The sequence below is a fragment of the Neolamprologus multifasciatus genome, chromosome 2, assembly GCF_963576455.1.
Source record: "Neolamprologus multifasciatus chromosome 2, fNeoMul1.2, whole genome shotgun sequence".
In the NCBI taxonomy this organism is placed as follows: Eukaryota; Metazoa; Chordata; class Actinopteri; order Cichliformes; family Cichlidae; genus Neolamprologus; species Neolamprologus multifasciatus.
This window is the reverse complement of record NC_140440.1, coordinates 28,987,102-29,007,534: the sequence shown is the minus strand read 5'-3', so window position 1 is coordinate 29,007,534 and position 20,433 is coordinate 28,987,102. Positions and strand designations below refer to the sequence as shown.

The 20,433-nt window shown below is 39.0% G+C and overlaps 1 protein-coding gene across 2 annotated transcripts in view; it reads left to right on the top strand.

The window, feature by feature from the left end:
- Window positions 1-20,433, top strand: part of dock2 (dedicator of cytokinesis 2) — a 92,770-nt gene that overhangs the window by 67,076 nt on the left and 5,261 nt on the right. For both annotated transcript variants that reach the window (XM_085176050.1, XM_085176060.1), the window contains exons 27-42: window positions 8,513-8,611; window positions 8,902-8,996; window positions 9,871-9,949; window positions 10,084-10,184; window positions 10,482-10,540; window positions 10,848-10,996; window positions 11,752-11,837; window positions 12,022-12,178; window positions 14,013-14,053; window positions 16,086-16,176; window positions 17,073-17,180; window positions 17,585-17,674; window positions 18,695-18,799; window positions 19,336-19,477; window positions 19,881-19,962; window positions 20,090-20,174. In XM_085176050.1, the coding sequence (XP_085032176.1) occupies window positions 8,513-8,611; window positions 8,902-8,996; window positions 9,871-9,949; window positions 10,084-10,184; window positions 10,482-10,540; window positions 10,848-10,996; window positions 11,752-11,837; window positions 12,022-12,178; window positions 14,013-14,053; window positions 16,086-16,176; window positions 17,073-17,180; window positions 17,585-17,674; window positions 18,695-18,799; window positions 19,336-19,477; window positions 19,881-19,962; window positions 20,090-20,174 (1,569 nt within the window). The remainder of the gene's footprint in view (window positions 1-8,512; window positions 8,612-8,901; window positions 8,997-9,870; window positions 9,950-10,083; window positions 10,185-10,481; window positions 10,541-10,847; window positions 10,997-11,751; window positions 11,838-12,021; window positions 12,179-14,012; window positions 14,054-16,085; window positions 16,177-17,072; window positions 17,181-17,584; window positions 17,675-18,694; window positions 18,800-19,335; window positions 19,478-19,880; window positions 19,963-20,089; window positions 20,175-20,433) is intronic.

Below are 20,433 nucleotides of genomic sequence, written 5' to 3'. Positions count from 1 at the left end.
TGTCTTTCTTCCCCTGCTCCCATTCATATGAGCTGAGAATGACACTGCTTTCTTTCTTGTGGCAAATAAGGCAATTAGATAAAATGAAAAGAAAGTGAGATTAAACACCATATGACATCGGGTTTAAATTATGCTTAATGATGAATGCTTTGTCTTTTGAGCCTTCCAGGAATTGTGTGTGTGCGTGTGTGTGCATGTGTGTGTGTATAAATTAATTTCTTCTTTTGTCGTGCATCAAGGAAGACAAGAATGTTTTACCATTTTTCACATCTTTTACTGGCAGCTTTCAGATTTAGAATTCAGGTTTAGGGATTGATCTTGTACGGTTTCATTAGGATAAACATTTGTTAGGCTGTTAGCAGTTAAGAAATAAAGCTGCAGGGAATTTACAAATGTAATGCTTGTACAATAACACAATGCAATGTCGAGCTTGATTCTCCATTCTAAGCAGTGATTGTCAGTGAAATGTTTTGAATATTTCTTTAAAACGCTGCGAGTTTGTGTGTTCCCTGAGCGTCTGTTTGATGCAGTGTCCATATAAATGTCCCTCCTGACCCTCCCCCGTCTGAAAATAACTGGCGATGTATGCACCACTGCAAAGTGGTTGACTCACCTTGTGTTGTGTTTCAATTGACCTCTGGTGTGATGAGGTAAATGGTGTGTGTATGTGAGTGTGAGTGTGACAAATATAAATGTAATTATGCACATTGCATAAGCAGCAGTCACCGCAGTTCAACATATGAAGGCTTTTAAAAAATATTACATGTGTGCACGGAAACACGCGAGGGCCATAAATCATGAGGTAGTTGTGCCAGAGCTTAGAGGTCGTGGTAATTTAATTTGGGAGAGGAAGATGAGAAGGGGTATGAGAGTGTATGGTGTGTGAGCTTGAGAAAACAAAAACCTGTCCTCTTTTTAAGCCTGTAAATGTTTTATTTCACTGCATTTTTTTTCTGCTCTTCATTCATTTTCCCTTGACCTCCCCTCCTCTCACTCTTCCCTACTTGCGTTAACTGATTCTGTCTCTTTTTACATGAGTAGGAAATGGGCTGAGGACACATTGATCTGTTTTCTGAACAGTCAACAGGCGTGCAGGTTTGCATACGCTGTGTAATGCACACAGATAGACACCCATGCTACCTCTCTCTGTTGCTCTGAGTCAGACAAACATGCAACCAATCCATCCTTAAACACAACAGCTCTAATTACTGCTGCACACAATCCATCTCTTTTGTCACCACCCCCCCCCCTCTTCCCCAACCACCTCTAACAGTCTCCCCACCCACCACCTCTCTACATTTCACCTCAGCCCACAGGTGTTGGAAAAAGCGTGTCTGCATGTATTTGTGTGTAACAAGGAGGTCAGTGTTGAGCATGTCGCTGTGAGGGAGTACAGTAAGGAGTGCTGCAATCGTCCAGTGAGAATGTGTTTTTTTAGATGTTCTATTTTTTAAAAAAAGGATGATGAAAAATCACACTTGAGAGCAACATAATGACTTCCCATTTAGGGGGATGTCACAAAAGGAACCACAGAGAAGGGTAAAGAGGGAGACTGGTGAGGAGAGCACAAACGGGATATAGACTGCTGTGCAAGGCATCGTTGGACCTGATGTGGAGTCATTTGAATGGATTGTTCTTATTGTGTGTCCTGTGTTTTAAATTGAAACTTCAGATGACTTCCAGTGGATAGTCATCCACTAGTCTAGGCTAGTGTCTATATGTATATATTTTGGTTATTTGCACTGTTAAAGGTGAAAACATGGAGGTAGATCAGTGTGTACTTAGTGCACTACTTGATTCCCTGTTCCACACTATTGATTGGCAGTTCTGTCAATGTCAGAAACAGCTACTCGTGTAAAGATTAAACCCTAAAACCTTAAGCATTTAAATTGGGACTGTCACAGTTAATGCTTTAATTCTCTGTCTTAATTTAAAATTAATGATATGTTAATTATATTTAATTGCATCCATCGTCGTTCCACTGTTTATCCCGCTGGGCATCTCGTGGGCATAATGAACTTTAAACAAAATTCAAACTCACTGTCATAGAGTCTATGTAACATTTATAAGACAGAAAAGCCCAGGCTCAAAAAAATATGAGCAATTAATTTGGGATTGCCAACTTACAGCTACCACTATCATTGAGAATATTGAAAGGGGCAGATGGCAGGGGTTACTAATATAATAATATTGTTACTAGATAGTGCTGATCTAAAGATATAGATACAACAGTGTGCTCACTAGGGTTGCTGTGATGAAGGCTTAATTGAGTCAGTTTACAATTTCATGGTTATTTCCATACTTTTTTAGTTATTGTTTCCTGTGTTCCTATTTTCATTATTCTGTTTGATTCTAAGGCTTTAGGTAAGGTAAAGCAGTCCAACAGAAACTGGAAGAATATTTTAACTTTTTTTTTTTTTCAAAATAAAGTTTGCTGCTAAATGCATTGCCTCAGTCTATTGAACAATCTGTCTTTCTTTTTGCCAGCTGTCTTCTGAGAGAGGACAGCTGGCCTTAGATTACTAGTTTATGATTTTGTCATCTGCCATCTACCACATAAAATATAACTTTAAGGACATTCAAATGTCATGCTAATGCATTTTGAGATTTCGCAATTATGGTGTTTTGTAGGCAATAACGTCAAATTAGCAACAGCACCAAATGATAACACCTTGGCAGCTGTGTCTTACTCGGTATTCTTGCCTTAATCACAGGGTTGACACTATAATCTGAGATGCTAGCTTCTCTATATGGCAAATTTCCAACACAAGTGCCAGTCTACCAGCTGAAGGGTAGAAAAGTATACTGTGTAATTTTCCTTCCAGTGTAACAGTTCTGTCTCCATGTCAGAAGTAATTTGTCATTTGTAGTGATAAAGTTATGGGATGTCCATAAATGCACATATCTCTCCTGCTTTGGGGGCACTCATATGGATCTTGCTGATCTGTAAAATGAAAGTAGCAGGAATTTAGGCTCAGAGAAGAGACTTGTACAAATAGACCTAAGATACAAGCCTGGATTACATTTGTAAATGTGAATGTTGTGGAGAAATCCTGATATTCAAAATTTTTTGCTATGTTTAAGAAAAAAATTGTCTCAGAAAAAAAGTTCCCTCTTTTTTGGTGTATTAGACTAGTTTGGTTAGCAATCATGGACGCGAAACAGACATCTCCATACATCTCTGCAAGCATAAATTAGTTACAAATAATAATAACATAAAACATATATCCATTAAATCCTGCTTGTATTCTGTTTATATTTTGGCTTTACAATGGACCAACCAGGAATTCTGTCATTTGGTGGCTGGAATTCCACACGAAAATTTCATGATTCACACTTTTTTCTGCTAATTATGGCTCAAGAAACAATAGAATTTCAGTTTGAATTTTAGTAACTATAAGCTGTAAGCAGGTGTAACATCTGGGTTCAATTACTATTTCAAACTAGTAATTTGAGAGTGTAAATCTTATCTTCTTGTTTTAGACGGCCTAATATCAGCTGTTGTTGAGTGGATGAATGCTGACTGAGATCTATCGCTGCTATCACTATCAGTAAAAACATTTCGTTTGACGCTGTCACCACAGTAATGACAGCAACACATTATCAGCCAGCAGATGATATGCAGTGAAAGTTATCAGAATACAAACTGCTTTGTCAGGTAACTGTCATTTGGAAGCAACTCGGAAATTACAGCTGTGAATTTGTTACCAACAGCAGTGGCCAGAATGAGAGAATGGATAGACATATTATAGGAAAGCAAAGGATGGAGGAGGAAGGGAGTGAAATCTCAGACCTTGGCAAAGTCTGTGCCCTGTTTTGCCAGTAATCTTTTAGCTGTTGTGTAAGGCCTTTGCCTCAACAAGCCCTGAGCTCTCTCTCTGTCATACACAGTGTGATTGTCTGCAGTTTTATTATTATACACAACAAAAATATACCTTCCGTGCGTCTTTGCATGCAACAATGTGTTGATGAAACACATTCATGCGTGAGGACGCAGGAGCATTTGATGGCTAGATATTTGGCCCTTTGAGCATTTGTGTCGTGTTTAGATGGCGTTAAAGGAGATTGAGAGCACTGCCCCTCAGAGAACACCAATTAGAGTGAAGTAGGGCAATATGACACGTGACCTACACTTCAAAACAGTAACATCCACATATACACCAGCACAGTGAACACTAAACCAAAAATGTATGAGCTGTTGAGTACTTTTCCTGAGTAAGTGTGTGTGTGTGTGTGTGTGTGTGTGTGTGTGTGTGTGTGTGTGTGTGTGTGTGTGTGTGTGTGTGTGTGTGTGTGTGTGTGTGTGTGTGTGTGTGTGTGTGTTCCTAATCCTATTACTGATCAGGCAGTGCACTCTAAGGAGGCAAAAAAGGAAGAGCGAGGGGTGAAAAAAAATAGAGTTAATTGTGCTTCTTGATCCTGTCTGTTGGTTTTTACCACCATTGGGGAGAGTTTCCTGCTAAATTACATATATTAGTATATATGCATAATTTAAAGACTTGCCACTGCTGTCAATAACAGTGTTTTCTCATACTGAGGTTTACTTTCAATGACAGGAGTTAATTTTAGTGACAGATAAGTTGTTATTTAAGCACAAACTAATCATTGTTCCCTCATTTAAGTGTTTCTTCCAGCACTTACTCTGTACTTAGGTGTCACACTAAACTGATCTCCCAGCACTTTTAAGAGGGAGACATAAGAGGAAAGAGAAATGTGAAAGAAGGGAAGCGAGATTAAAGAAGGAAGTATGGTGATGGGGTCTCTGGTGTCACTATAGTGCAGACGGTTGGGTGGAGGATGGGGGTAGTTATACCCTGAGCACTAACACACAAAACCACACACACGCACACACACACACACATTCAAGAACATACATTCTCAGTAAGATATTTATTAGCGACTAAGCTCTGTAGGCACCCGTTATATGTATGCTTTTTATTTCATCATTCATTCCTTTCTTCTTCTTCTCCTCCTGCCTTTAGAGTAGTTGGCAACCCCAAGGACTGCATGTTAAAAGTTTAGAAATGTGGCACAGCGTTCAGGGACAGTCCCTGGATTCCGAGGGTGCTTTTAATTATGCTAACTTATGCATCCTCAAGTCCTCTCCCCTCCCAAGACCCTGAATTGTTTCTCCTTTGTCACAATGAACGATCTTTCAAGTCCTTAATTGCATCTTGAGGAGAGAGAGAGCTTTTAAAAGGGCTGAGAGTGAGGAAACACATGTGTAACCCACAGAAGCCTTTTATCAAGTGCTGTGATGAATAAATGCTGCACCTCCTTATGGGACCACAAACTATGTGTACTGCTTTTTTACACAACTTTGTGTCGTCATGTATAAGCATTAACAGATAATATAAAAGATGATATTGATTTACTGTAATTAAGTTGTGTATAAAAAGCAATCCTATATATTCAAGAATAATTCACTTGCAAAGTGTCACACAAAACTGCAGATTTTTATTCATTTATTTTTGGTTTCTCTACTTTGAAATTGAAATGTACGTGTTCTAGCACAGCTGTGTTGTATTTTACTGTTTAAGGAACAATGTTGCAAGTAAATAAAAAGGAGTACTGCATCATCTGAAATAGCATAAGATTATCATGTAGTCGGTTTGACAGGTGATCCAGTTTTGCAGCACATAACAGACTAACACAATGGAAGAATGGTTTGATCATTTGGCAGCTTCGGCGTTTTTGTCCTTGCATTTCTTACACATCTGTCACCAGCATTGCTGCTATCAGGAGCTGAAAAACAACCAGCTTAATAAAAAAACATCCCTCACGTTGTGTTTGAGGCTTGACCACGCCTGCACCGCCACTGGTTTAAAGTTGCAAAGTTTAAAACATGTGGATGACTTTTTAACAAATGAAGTAATGCTGAACTTTGTGGCTTGTGTTGAGATGTTTTGATTTTTATGAAAATGTTTTTGACGTTTTCCACAAAGTTGTCACTGATAAGCCCTAAACCCATGATAACCAAAGTTGACATATGTCTTGATGCATTCTCAATCATCCAGGAAAATAAATCTCCAAAAGTTGATTCTGTTCATCTGGACGTAGCGTTTTCTGGGAGAAACGTTTCGTCACTCATCCAAGTGACTTCTTCAGTCTCAGCTGACTGCAGGTTTCCCCAATCTTATAAACAGTACATTTGCATAATGACTGAAACCAGCCCACTGAAGGAACAATGGGCTGTGAGGTCAGTTCCTTAATCATAATTATGCAAATTCTCATGACCATTGATCAACAACCACTGACCAAAATCAATTGATCAGTGGGTTTTGGTCAGTGGTTGTGAAAACGCTACGTCCAGATAAACAGAATCAACTTTTGGAGACAAAGTTGACATATTTTTTTGATTATTATAATCGGTCACAGTCAACTGAAATCGGCAGCAAGCTTACAAATGTGGTAGTGAGGTCATATCTCAGCAATGCTCAGAGCTATTACATCCAAACATAATGCACAGACTCGGGACCCCATTGTGAAGACTGTCTGTTTCCTATGAGTGCTTAAAGTCACGTTTCTAACACGATCACATTAAGTTGCCATGGTGACTGTGCCCTGCTGAACCGCTTGCCCCCTTCGTTGCTGCTCGCAGCTATGTTTTAATGAAGTTTTAATGAAGTTTTAAGTTTTGTTTGCATACATGACTAAAAAAGTATCGTTGCTTATTAGAATGCAGGCAAGCACAAACACAAACCCTGCCACTTTTGATCAAATTAAAGCTGTCATCGCATTAGATGGCATTCATCTTTCATCTTCAATTACTCATCCATCATCCTTAATCTCTGTCTCGTGTCTCCTTTTCTGCCACCAACTCCGAAGGATAATTTCTCACAAATCCCGGTGGCAGAAATACCTGTTCTGAATGTTTACTGAACTCAGTGTAGCAGCAGAAGAATAGAGGATCATAACAAAAACTATATGTAGTGTAACAAACCAAGGGCATATAAGGTAAAACATATTAGTGTTTACCAGTGTTTAAAAATGTTCTGGCCCTTTTGAGGCTCAGTGGTGTGATGATTATGTGGAGTGAGGATTTATTTACAGACAACTTGAAGAAGTAAAATTGAACCTGGCAAAAAGAGTCGATGAATCTAGAAGAAAAATGATTGAAAATGCAACAGTAGTCCAGCTGGTGGAGAACATGAAGGAGGAAGAGTGTAGATTGACAAAATTTGACTTAATCAGCAAAGATTTCAACACTTTTTAGGAACATATATAATATGCACAGACCTTAAAATAAATTCACATTTTCTTTCATGCCAGTAATTATTCATGTTTTCTTCAAGTTGATGCAGATCAGTTTCTGTATTTTTTTTCTCTGTTTTCTTCACCTTCATTGACCATTACCATTCTCAGTGCCTTCCCCCTCTCAGCCTCTGGATGTGGAAAGATCTGCTCTAAATTTTCCATGAATTTTCTGCTCTAATCCAGCTCGAGAGAGTTTTTCCTCAGTACTTTTCACACAGATTTAAAGCTAACTTGGGTAAAACTTTTTTTTCTTTTTCATGCCTTGCCTCATCTTTCATGTCTGTCTTTCTCACAGAAGTCGCAGCTCCTTCTTCCACCTGCTCTGTCTCAGGACTCTTTCTATCTTCTCTCGCTGATGCTTGCTAATACTAAACTCAGCGTGTGTCTATGTGTACTCAGCTTGGGCCATATTTCAAGTTAAGTGCATGAACTGATGAGTTTATTTTAAAAAAAAAACCCTCACAAACATGAAACATTCAAACTCTATTTCGTTTTTGCTTAACGATTTTTAGACAACATCACATGTTATCACACTATAAAGCACCTGGTGATATTAAGGTTGACCACATCACTGAACTTTTGTCTGAACTGCTTTTTTCTTCTTCTTGCGTTTGTTGATGTTTGAAAGGTTTTTGTCTCTTTATCTTTTCAACAAGTAAATCAGTTGAACTATGTTAAAATGAATTTTTACTGAAGTTCATTGCACCTTTTATCATTTGTTGTTATCACAAAGTCTGAGCGGTTTAGTTCTGTATTTGTTATTTGCAGTGATCGAGTCATTCGGAAGGTATTTCTTTTTAATCTCACCTTGTGGCAGGGTGCCACGGCGTAAACTATAGAATGTAATTTAAAAACTACAGACACTGCCAGCCTTCCTGGCAACGATTGGGTTTGGTTATAGTGATTATGATAATCTGAAAATTGCATGGTAATAACGAGCTGTTGATGCACACAGTTTAATTTCTGTTTAGCTATGCCTCAGTCTTGGTGCAGTATGGATAACCTTAAGTGACTCAGAAGCACCCTGCAATAGATTGCTGACCTGTTCTGGGTGTACAATAACACACCCCTCACCTTATGAAACTGGAATAGTCTCCAGCCCCCAAGCAAAAGCTGAAATGGATAAGTGGTTTAGAAAATAGATGGATGTATGGATGGATGATTCAGTTTTCAGCTTAAGATGTATAGCTCTCAGGCTAAGAGTAATGGGTTATCTCTTTCTTTCTTTTTCTTTTTACACACTTTACCTCTGTAGTCGAGGGTTGTTGCCTGCATGACAGCTATTCTAAGTCAGATGGATGATCGACACTATTCTACATACATCGAAACCTTCAGTGGAACTACTGATCTAGTGGTAAGTGCCTCACACACATATCCGCAGATGGCAGAAAACTGGATTTTTTTAAAACTGGAGTGTTTATTGAACCTTCTGACAAGTAATAAAAAAAGAAATTAAGTACCTGTTTGGACATATAACTTTTAATTTGTATCATTTTTGCTATATCTGTCATTTTTGTGCAGCAAAATGTCTCCTTTTCCTATCAAAGTATAAATGAAGGGTGGCTCAAGACTTTGCATATTGCTGTGTAGAACAGTTCTATATTCTCATTTGTCTCTTGTTCTTCTTGTCTTCTTCTACTGCAGGACTTCCTAATGGAGTCCTTCCTCCTTTTCAAGGACTTGATTGGGAAACATGTGTATCCGTCTGACTGGATGGCCATGATCATGGTACAGAACAGGTAACATATTGCAGATATGTACACACACATGCACAGAACCAGTTTGAAAGTCTTCTCTTGCATGGTTCTACATGTGTTTGCCCATGAGCTATGGCTTATGCATTTAAAAAGTCGACATCAACAGTCAACTGGTTCATCCACGTGAACCCACACAGGGATAAGTTAGCGATAGGAAAGCTGGGATCAAGGCTGCGATGATGAAAACGGCTGATGTGGCAAATATGACTGTGTGTGAGCCGATGGAGTGAAAGCTATCAGTGTTTTTTGTGATGTAAGCTAAAGGGAGGCTAAAGCTGTGTCAGACGAAAAGGCAAATAGGAAAAATTGAAAATGAGGTACAGGAAAAGGCAGTTTGATAAGGAGTCTGCAGACTGGGGTTAGAATGAAGATGTGCAGATATAGAAAGAAAAGCCTACTTAAAAGAAAATGAAAGAAGGAGGGGGAATGAGAAGGAATGGCATTTGGCTCTGTATAATGGTGATAGATAGACAGTGTTGAAGCAGAGGGAGCCTGAGAGTAGTTTTGCTACTTAACTTTAGAAAGCCATAAGGCCATATCGCGCCAATACACCTGCACACTTTGTTAACTTGCGATCATGATCTATCACTGTGACAGAAGATTTGAATTGAATGCGATATTGCATTTTTTTTGTCTGGAATAACAGTTTAAAGCTGTGGCTTTAAGCTCTAGAGCTGAATTCTTTGATAAACAAGAAAAAAGCTGCATTGTGGTTTTTTAAAGAATCCCATCTTTTTATTCTTCTTTTACTCGTATTCTCCTTTTTTAACATTCAGCTTGATCAAACACAGCCACAGCAAAGTTTACTTCATTGACATGTCTTTTTTATTTTTTTTTATTTATATCTGTTCATTAGGGTGTTTCTAAGAGCCATCAATACATATGCTGACACTATGAAAGAAAAGTTCCTTAATAACGATGACTTTGAAGTCCAGGTAACTGTATTTTTATGTGCAATATTTCCGAGCTTTGTCTCATATTGATGCCATCCTTCTTATTGTGTCTGAATCCCCTTTAACACTATCTTTCTCTGCATCCCCTCCCTTCCTCACTCTTCCTCACTGACTAGTTGTGGAATAACTACTTCCACTTGGCAGTTGCGTTTATTACCCAGGAGTCCCTGCAGCTTCAGCATTTCTCACCAACCAAGAGGAACAAGATTCTGGCCAAGTGAGAGAAGAGCTATTTAATTTCCCAATTTACCACACCTACTCTCCCCACTGATTTGTGGTCTATTTAGGATTCTTCGTTTGCTGTATATACTTCAATACCTATTAAAAGTGTGTGTTACCTGTAGATAGGCATTTAATTTAGATCAAGTTGAGTAAGAGTAGGTGAGCATTATCTTTTCCACTCAGTAATAACAGTATTGATTAGGACACTGCTTCCAAACTAACATTCTAATGTCTTCTTTTTTCTCTTTCTGTGTATTTTTCCTTCCTTATTGTCCCACACTCTGAATTCCAGATATGGAGATATGAGAAGGCTTATTGGCTTTGCAATCCGTGACATCTGGTATAAACTAGGTAAGAACTGTACTGTAATGTGTAGTTTTTCTTCTTCATAAACTGTGGATAGAAAGGTTCATGAGTCAGCAGTGTTTCACACTGACAGACACCAATCTGAATATATCAGTGCACTAAAAATATCACAGTTTTCTGTGGTGTGTACAGAAGAGTAGGGTTATATCCTGCACAGAGCTAAAGCTCTTACTGTAGAAGAAAAATACTTCTTGTATTTGCCAGACAGAGACCTGTAGTGTTACCCAGGGGTGAGTGAAAAATGCTGTGTCTGCATATACGTGTGTTTATTTCTATGTGTGTGTTTTTTCAGGCAGTCATAAAATCTGTTTCATCCCCGGCATGGTGGGTCCCATCCTGGAGATGACTTTGATCCCTGAGGAAGAGCTGAGAAGGGCCACTATTCCCATCTTCTTTGACATGATCACCTGTGAACATGCACGTTTTGGAAACTTCAGCAAGGTACACACATATAGGAACACAAGCAATTGGTATACATACTAAACTTAAGACAGTCGAGCCATTTAAAAAGTAATCGTGATACAAAAAATACTTAAATAAATCTTATATATTGCAGACTTTGATGCATTTGTATCTGTGAATACATGCTAAAATTAAAAGAAGAGACAAGGAAAACAAATCAAATAGAAAATCTATAACTGTGGCACATACACATTGTGCTCCCGCATTGATTTCCTGTAATGCAGCAGATAAAAGTAAAAGAGACACCTTAATTATGCTTGCATGCATAATTGATTTCCACTTCTGTTGCTCCCGTCTTTTGCTTCTTCATCTACCTTTTGTCCCACGCTTTGCTTTCCCCATTTTCAGTGCTGTTCTTTATGCTATTAATCAAGCTCTGAGTGATAAATGTCCTTTTGTTCTGATACCGAAAATATTTTGCCCTGTTACTTGGACTGTATGCACATAGCACTATTGTGAGGTGTTACCCAAGCAAACACTTATTCTTTGTTTTAAATACAAAAGGACAAACAAAGATCACTCATTAGGTAGGCAGGGAGAGGGAATCTGATGACTCAGTAGATAGTGATGCAAAGTTGTTTGATGTTTACTCTGAAAGAGAAAGCCTGAAAAACAATTGATAAAAAGAACAAAAGATGTGACATGAGCATACGATGACGCTCCAGAGCTTTGTAATTTGTTATCTGTCTGTCTATAATAGTTACTTTAAAAAATAATAATAAAATCTTCGGCAGTTTGAGAATGAGATCATTCTGAAGTTGGACCATGAGGTGGAGGGTGGTGGAGGAGATGAACGCTACATGCAGCTACTGGAGAGCATGTAAGTATTGTACGTTTTTTTTACTATACACAATCGATTTCCTGCTAACTCTCATGAGCAGCATTTCACACTTGGCTCTGTTCTTCTGCCAGTGCATTAATAGACAAACTGAATAACCCTGAATAACAAGGTAAAACCCTCTCAGAGGTCTCTGATGATTAACTTGTGGAAGCATGTCTGCCAGATTGCTGGACTGTGCTGCTGAGAAACCCACGCTGAGGCCACAGGTGCAGCACTTTGTCTCCTTGGTGAAGGGGCTCCTCATTCGTCTCCTTGACTACCGCACCGTGATGAGCGATGACAGCCGCAACAACCGCATGAGCTGCACAGTCAATCTTCTGGTAAGAACCACCTTTGAAATCAGCGCTTGAAAGTCTTGTTAGCGTCATCATCATTAGCTTTCTAGTGTCTAAGTACGATATGTTTGTGTCATCATGGATTAGCATTTATTGCTACTTACCTTGTGATTCTTGTAATATACAGTGCCTTGTTGGTGTAGTGTCTTATAGCAAAGAGTTGCTGATCTTAGATGTACGCACATCAACACCAATAAATCCGTTAGTAATTGAAAGACTAATATATTGTGAAACTTTGTTTTATATAGAATCCAAAGCAGCCAATCTCATGAAGAGTTTATTATGAAACACAGATTTTATTTCTTGTCTTATGTGCCAAGGCCTTTCTATTTCTTTTTCCCCCATTTAATTTGGGTGCTGATTGATCTAAAGGCGAAGATTCATCTCCTTGTCTGGTCTCCTACATTTTGCATTGGGTTGCATCAGCTCCTGTCTGTTCCACGTCCTTTCTCTTATGTGATCTCCTAATCAGATTCTCCCCCACGGTATTCTTAGGTTTAGTAATGGATGCCATCTACCCACCATATGATCTTCTCCACGCCAGATTAAATCGTATGATACCTCAGCAAAACTCTTTCTTTTCCTTTCATTTCCAAGATGCAAACATTTAAAAAATCATAATTCGACAGATGGATGCGTCTGTGTTTGAATAATAATGTATAATAACGCTTTATCCCCCATCCCCAAGGTGGAGGCTGCTGGTACATGGCAGGAGTGTTTAGTTTGTAGCCTGTGGCAGTTGCCCATTAGCTATTCTGTTTCATTCATTTGGCCAACTGAAAAAAATCCCCTCTGCCCACAAGCAGGCACTAGTGCACTCCCCTATCCGTACCCCCCAGGCTAACTTTACTAAGGAATTATACACACAGGCACAGTCACACGCATATTTATTCTGCTCCTTCATGTAGATGAACTATCAAAACAAAACAAACTTATTTAAACATAATAAGAAGTACTCTCAAAAGGTTTGCACTATATCATTTTGGTTTCATTTTTCTTTTTCGTTGTTACAGATATTAACTCAGTACACATACTGTGCACTATATCTACAATATACTAGGCATACATATGTGTAGATTTTTTTAAACAACTCTCAGTTGCTGTATTGTTCTCTATAAAAGATGGAAAGTGATGCTGTAGTTCTACTGAAAGTTGTGTTGCTATAGATTTAAAAGACAGGTGGACTGCTGCAAATCTTTACTTGTCTTCTTGATGGGCACCCTATATAAACATGTTAGCTCCCTAAATTTAAAATTCATTGTCCAATAAATAATAAATCTTACCCATGACAATATAAAATGGTTTGATGGTATACTGTGGAAAAATTGACTATAATTTGTCACATTTGTGATTATGTGTCTGTCTGTGCTGTTGTGTGTATTGGCCTGTGCTAGTGATGGGAGGTGAGGTTACATCAGTTCGTTCCACTCCTCTGTTCGCTGTAGATATCATTAAACTTAATTAAACTGGGAGTTTGTGCAGTTTATCTAGCACACTTGAAAACACACACGCTCCCACATTAAAGCACAAGCAATCAGTATTATAGTATAGTACTGTAGTATAGTATAAAATAGGAGTGTAATGTGGTATGATGTGGTATAGTGTTGTGTTGTAGTGTAGTGTACAGTATAGTATACATATTATTGGATAGTATAGTGTGATACAGCATGTTAGGGTGTATAATATAGTATAATATAAACGTAGAATTAATAGCATAGAGTTTCAAAACCTCTATCAGTTATATATGCATATGCATGCGAACATAGGCATACATACACACAGAAACGACACTAACCAACCCCTCCTTCTGTCTTTGCAGAACTTTTACAAGGACATCAATCGTGAAGCGATGTATATCAGGTATTTACTTGCTGGATTTGACTTAAATGGTGCATGTCTGTGTTGTACGCATGCTGTGCATGTCTGTGCATGCGTTTGTGTGTGTGTGTGGGGGGGGGCTCTATAATCTGACAAGGGATTATATGAGTTCCACTGAATTAATGTCAAAATCCACAGGATCAGCTCGGCCTGACTGGAGGGAGAGAGAGACATGATGAGTGTGAGGGAGGGAGAGGTGGAGAGACAGGGAGAGAGAGAACCATTTGTAAGAGAGCGAGAGAATGAGCGGGACAGACAGGAAAGAGAGGAGGAGAGGAAGTAGTCAGGTCCCGCAGTGCACTTCTGAGTATGGCTTTTAGACAAATTAGTTATCTGTATGTGTGAATGTGAGTGAAAGTCAGTGGTTGATCAACTGCCTTGTCAGCTCTGTGGATAATACAGTAACATTTAGCTGGCTGGTTTATTGGTGTCAGCCAACAAATATATTTTAATGCAAATAGACATTTTATATATTGTTATATAATTAGTCACAATGTAATGGTGCGCTTACATAACAATGGATAATGAAACCCAAAACTAATTAAAATTCCCTTTGTGCTGCTGCGTACAACCCAAATCAGCCACAATGATGAAGCACATGATCAAGCGTCAGATTTAAACTCTGTCATCATTTCAGAATCCTATGAAAGAAAATATGAAAATAAACTGCACTGGACTCACCTCGCTGTTTTGGTTTGCATCCCTGGTGCATATGATAATGTCTTTTTCTCTAAATGCAGTACGTTGAAAACTGAATCTGCTTCCTTCGCCAGGTTTCATTCTGCTATACATACACGTAGTGCTATTCGCCATATGTGCTACATACTAGTCACTGAAGCTTGTAGCTTTCTATAATTTCTTTTTCTTTGTGTAGCTGTCTCATAAGAATGTGAGACAGCTAGACAATTCTACCACAGCATGAAGATACTGTTATACACTCATAACCTTCCATAACCTGTATTATGGAAATAGGACACCTCTTATATTGTTCTATTCCAGGTGCAAACAACAAGATGAAACTTACTTACGAGTATAGAAGAATAAACAAGATGCCTCCTGCTAAATTTGGCTCATCAAAACCCTTTCAGTTTTGAAACGTGCAGGTAAAGTGAAGCTAGAGAAAGTGAAAAACAGGATGCCAGAGAACAAATGAGATGAACACACGACTCTAAAATAATAGTCAAACAGATTGAGTAATTAATGTAAGTTGCAAATGAGTTGGGACTGAACCTTTTCTGTTTTTTTGTTCCCTTTTCTGTTTGATTTCACATCCAATGACTGGACTGTCATAAACAACTTACAGCCAGATACATTTCCAACCAGAAAATTGTTATATCTGAAAGTGTGAGGAAGGAAATAGCAGGTGTGACATAAAAAAAGAATAAAAAAAACAAGGAAAGTGAGACTGTCAACATTTAGGCAGACAAAATAAGCAGTTGTCCTGTGAGCCAACACCTTACTTTGCAAGCAGATATGGGACTGTTCATTTAAAAGCATCCAGAAAACATTTCTTTTCCTGCTTTGTCATCAGTGCTTTAGCAGCAAAGTCCAGCCTCTGGCCATGTGGAGAAGGTTTGTCTTGACAGATGCAAGATATAGATACAACAAAACAGATCAAAACTAAAAGCAGTAGCAGTAAAAGCCAGTCCTCCAGGTGACAAGAAGTAATCCCATTTTTCTCCTTGTCAGGCCTATAACACGTTATAGGCCTACAAGCATCTGTCAGACCATTATAAGACATATGGTAAATTGTGCTCTTTTGTGTGTGTGTGTGTGTGTGTGCGTGCGAGTGTTAAATGACCTTTTGCTAAGCTTAGTACATATTTCAGGGTATCTACCAGTGTGTTTGTGGGTGAGAGAGTGAGAGAAAAGAGAGAGAAAGAGGGGCTAATGCTTCCTTTGCAGGTCTTCAGGTTGCCCAACAGTGGCATCTAGTGGAATAAGGTTTAATTCTCTTGTTTGAAGAGTGTGCCGCCTTTTTTTTTTCCTTTTTCTTGTACTTGTGTGTGCTCAGGTACCTTTACAAGTTGAGGGACCTTCACCTGGAGTGTGAAAACTACACAGAGGCGGCGTACACACTGCTGCTCCACTCTCGTCTGCTCAAGGTGGGGCAAACAGTCACATGCACGCATATAAAGACACATATCGTTGCTTAATGCTGGCCCCGGTGTCTTGTTCTTCTTAATCACTTGCCACAACTGAGACAGTTTTGCAGTAGCTGATAAACAGTTGCTACGTCGCCGGCCTCCAAATGATGAAGCGGCGAGTTTAGTTTATGGCATTGCGTCGTCTACTGCAGCTACATCGCTATGGTGATTGATGCCGTGCACTTGCCCAGTGTGTGTGTGTGTGTGTGTGTGTGTGTGTGTGAGGATGTGCATGTATGAGTCTGAGTCTGTTTGACCTCTTATGTCGCTTCAACTCTTTTATAAGACACATGAATTTGAGCATCTCCTGCTCGTCATCTCCTCTGTGTCTCTCATTACATCAAAGCAGTTGAACTCTATTTAACAATTTTTATAATCTCCATTTATCTGCAGCGTCAGTCCTGTCATTCCGGTCACACTACTGGAAACAACAGGCTGGAACACACAGCATGCTATAATCTTTGCTATCCTAAGCAGATTAGACAGTTTTAAAAATCATGATGTACTGTTTTGTGTTTTTTTTCTAAATTTAATTCTGTGTAATTTATGTAATAGAAGATAAACAGTTGTCTCATTTATATAATAAATGGGCACTCTGCTGCTGTTTTTGCACATGCTCCGCTTAGGACTAATATTGATTTATTACAACAATGAAACTGTAAGCTTTAAGTACTTCTTCTCCCTTTGTTCCTCTGTGATAAATGGCACAGCAGAAATTAGAGTAGTCCTGAAGGCAAAGTTTTTCTTTTGTTTCAGCAATATCAAGTTGGGCCTCCCTTCGGAAATATCTCATTTTGTTTTTATCTTTGTCTTTTCTTCCATATCTCTTTACTTCCTCTCTGTCTCTGTTGCAGTGGTCAGATGACATGTGCAGTCAGTTTGAGTTTCACGGCTCCCAAACGCAGCGACAGCTCAAAGAAACTCTCTACGACACAATCATTGACTACTTTGACAAGGGCAAGGTCGGTATTGTTTCAGACGATGTCAAAATTTGCTTAGCTGTGCCGATATTGAGTGATTAATTGAGCGCTAATTAGCGCTCAGTTGCATTAATGAAAATCCGTGTGTTGTTGTTCGTTTTTGTCTTCTTTTTCTCATTTGCTTCACTCGAGGATATCAGAGATATCAAAACAGATATCCTTCAACCACACATGATCACTGTGCTGTATGTTAGTGTCACATTCATTTTGTATTCTCCCCGAGTGTCTCATGTTCTCTGAAGCTGAGATAGAGACTTCCTTCCACTCCGCAGAGACTTGGACACAGACATTTTCATGATATGAATTCCCACCACGACAGCTGTGCCCGATTTATTAGCAGATGGTGTAATGAAGGACACTTCTGTTTCTTTCCTTTGTGTGCTTAGATGTGGGAAGAGGCCATCACTCTGTGTAAGGAACTTGCAGAGCAGTACGAAAATGAGATCTTTGACTACGAGCTGCTCAGCAAGAGACTGGTAATACATTACAATCACAGGGGTTCGTGTCTTCTGTGTAGCATTCATGATTGCATGTTTTTTCCCCTTTCCTTTTTATAGATGTATTAGATGTTTGGGGGGTTTAAGGTGGTGTTTGAAAAAAAGAAAGAGAATTCAGGCTATTTATCACGTCTTTGATTAAGGGAGTGCCATCCTATAATATCATAAATATGTACTGTCATCCAGTAACCAAAAATAGAGAGGGCATAGCCGAACATATGAAACAGGAAAATACCGCAGTGTAATCCCTTTATTTCAGCAAAGTAGCTGTATTCTAAATACCACCTTTTTAAACGGTAACTGTAACGGAATACAGTTACTCATAATTTGTGTTTTAAATACTTAACGGCGCTACATGTATTCCGTTACTCCCCAACACTGCCTCTGAATATATTATTACATCATCTGCACCCTCAAACATTAACAGCTATTTTTAAAGCTTACTCAGCATGTCAAATACTCCTTTAAATCAAGCTTTTTTTTGAGCTTATGGCATGTCATAAATATATGACCCCAAAATTATGATTCTTCATCAGCAGTCTTCAGCTACTTCAAAGTCCTCCTGGCCCTCACTTTGTCGTCTCAATCACACTTCCGCTTCTTTCATCTCTTGCCTCTGCACGACAGAAGAAGTGATTCTCCCATATACTAACTTTTGGTTTAGCACCACCTTCTCCTCTATCTCCCCTTCGCTCAAATAACTCCTTCCACTCCTCGAAGAGAATCACACATTTCCCAACAATGGAAAAATCTCTCCCTCTCTTTATATGACTGCAGCAGAAGCTCTCTCAGCTAATGCTGAATTTATGTGGTTATATAAATGACAGACATTGCCCTTGGGTGGGGTGTGCTTTTTTTTCACTACATCTATCACCCTCGCAGGCCCGGCATTCTGCTGAGCGTAGCTTTGTCATTGGCATGAGCTGATTAAACTGCCCAAAGTGCACATCTGAAAGTCTCCCTTGGACACATCCTCTGTTTCCTTCTGTCTCTCTACAGGAAAAACAAGCCAAGTTCTATGAAAATATTATGAAGATCTTGAGGCCTAAACCAGACTACTTTGCAGTGGGCTACTATGGACAGGGCTACCCTCCATTCCTCAGGGTTTGTATTTTGCTGTGTCACAGTTCAGTTAGAGAATACTTCAAATTGTTACCAGAAACACTCATAAAGTAGATATTAAGGAATTCACACCATTTACAAAATCCTAACTGTCTTCCATTAAAAAACGTTATTGGCAGTTAAGCTTAGCTGTTTACAGTTTGTTTGTTTTTAAACGCACCAGCAGGTATCTAGCAGAGTGGGACATACGATACCCTCCGGAAACATTTTGGATGTGTTGATTGCAACAAGCTGCAGAAATATAATTTTGCAATGATTATTGCTTCTGCTATGATTATGTGTGTCAATCTGCTGTGGTAACGAGTAAGACAAAGTCAGTACTCAGCTTATAAGAGGGCAGTCAAAGGTGATCAGGTACAACTTTTGAGTCTTTGAGAGAATTTCAGTGTCTGCCATTCCTAGGTGGACTCTGCCCTACTTAAGGACGTTTAAATAGGCAAAGAACTTTCCTGTGAAGATAAGCTGGGTCTTAATCTTTATTATCAGTATTAACACTGGTTTATTTCCCCTGGCTTCAGAACAAGGTGTTTATCCACCGTGGTAAGGAGTATGAGCGCAGAGAGGACTTCCAGAACCAGCTGATGAGCCAGTTCCCCAGCGCTGTGCGTCTCAACACAACCACCATGCCAGGGGACGATATCAAGAACTCTCCACTTCAGTGTATCCTTCAAGCAGCATTACACACTTATTCATTTACAGTCATATGTAGATGCATATTGAACGAAGAAAATTTTAATATTCTGCATGGTCTTCAGTGTTCACCAGCACACTAGCATAGAAGTCATAAAATATTCACATGCAGCACCTTCGGGATTATTAAGTATTTGGGTCACTGAACACATTTGAAAGTACTAAATATCCAGGGACCTTTTAACCCAGAACCACAGTACATCTTAACCAACCATCAGATCTCTGTGTATCAAACTAAAATTTCATTTTAGTTTACTTGTCCTGTTCCTTTTGATGCACTTCTGTATGAACACATCCCTCCACTATGAGTTTGTACACTCATAGAGATACTGAGAATCTATCTCTTATGTGTATTTCTGAGCTTCTGAAACAGATATCCAGTGTTTCACAGTGCAGCCAGTCCTCGAAATCCCTCCTCGCCTGAAGAACAAACCCGTTCCTGACCAGATCATCAAGTTAGTGCCATTCAAGCTAGTGCTTAAAAATGAACTGGAGGTTTTAAATATGTACACCTAATGTATATTGTGCCTCATTTTGCATGATTTTGTCTGTTGTTGTTTGACTCATTTCTTTCCTCTTCAGCTTCTATAAGTCCAACTATGTGCAGCGCTTTCACTATTCCAGACCTGTGAGGAAAGGACCCGTGGACCCAAACAATGAGTTTGCTGTGAGTTATGTCTTTAAAATGAAATGTGTGACCACAGGGACCATGAAAGCGTTTCAAGGACTTTTGTACTAGAACTGTTATCAGTCTGAAACTGTGAGTTTCTAATATATAAAATAATAGGATTTTATTCAAAGGCAGGATTTTTCATATGCTGAGGCTTGTGTTTAAAGGTTTCAGATGAGCTCTTGAGATGCAGCATCAGATTCCGGTATTACTGTGGTGTATGATTAGATTAGAATAAATGAGATTGTGCAGCAAG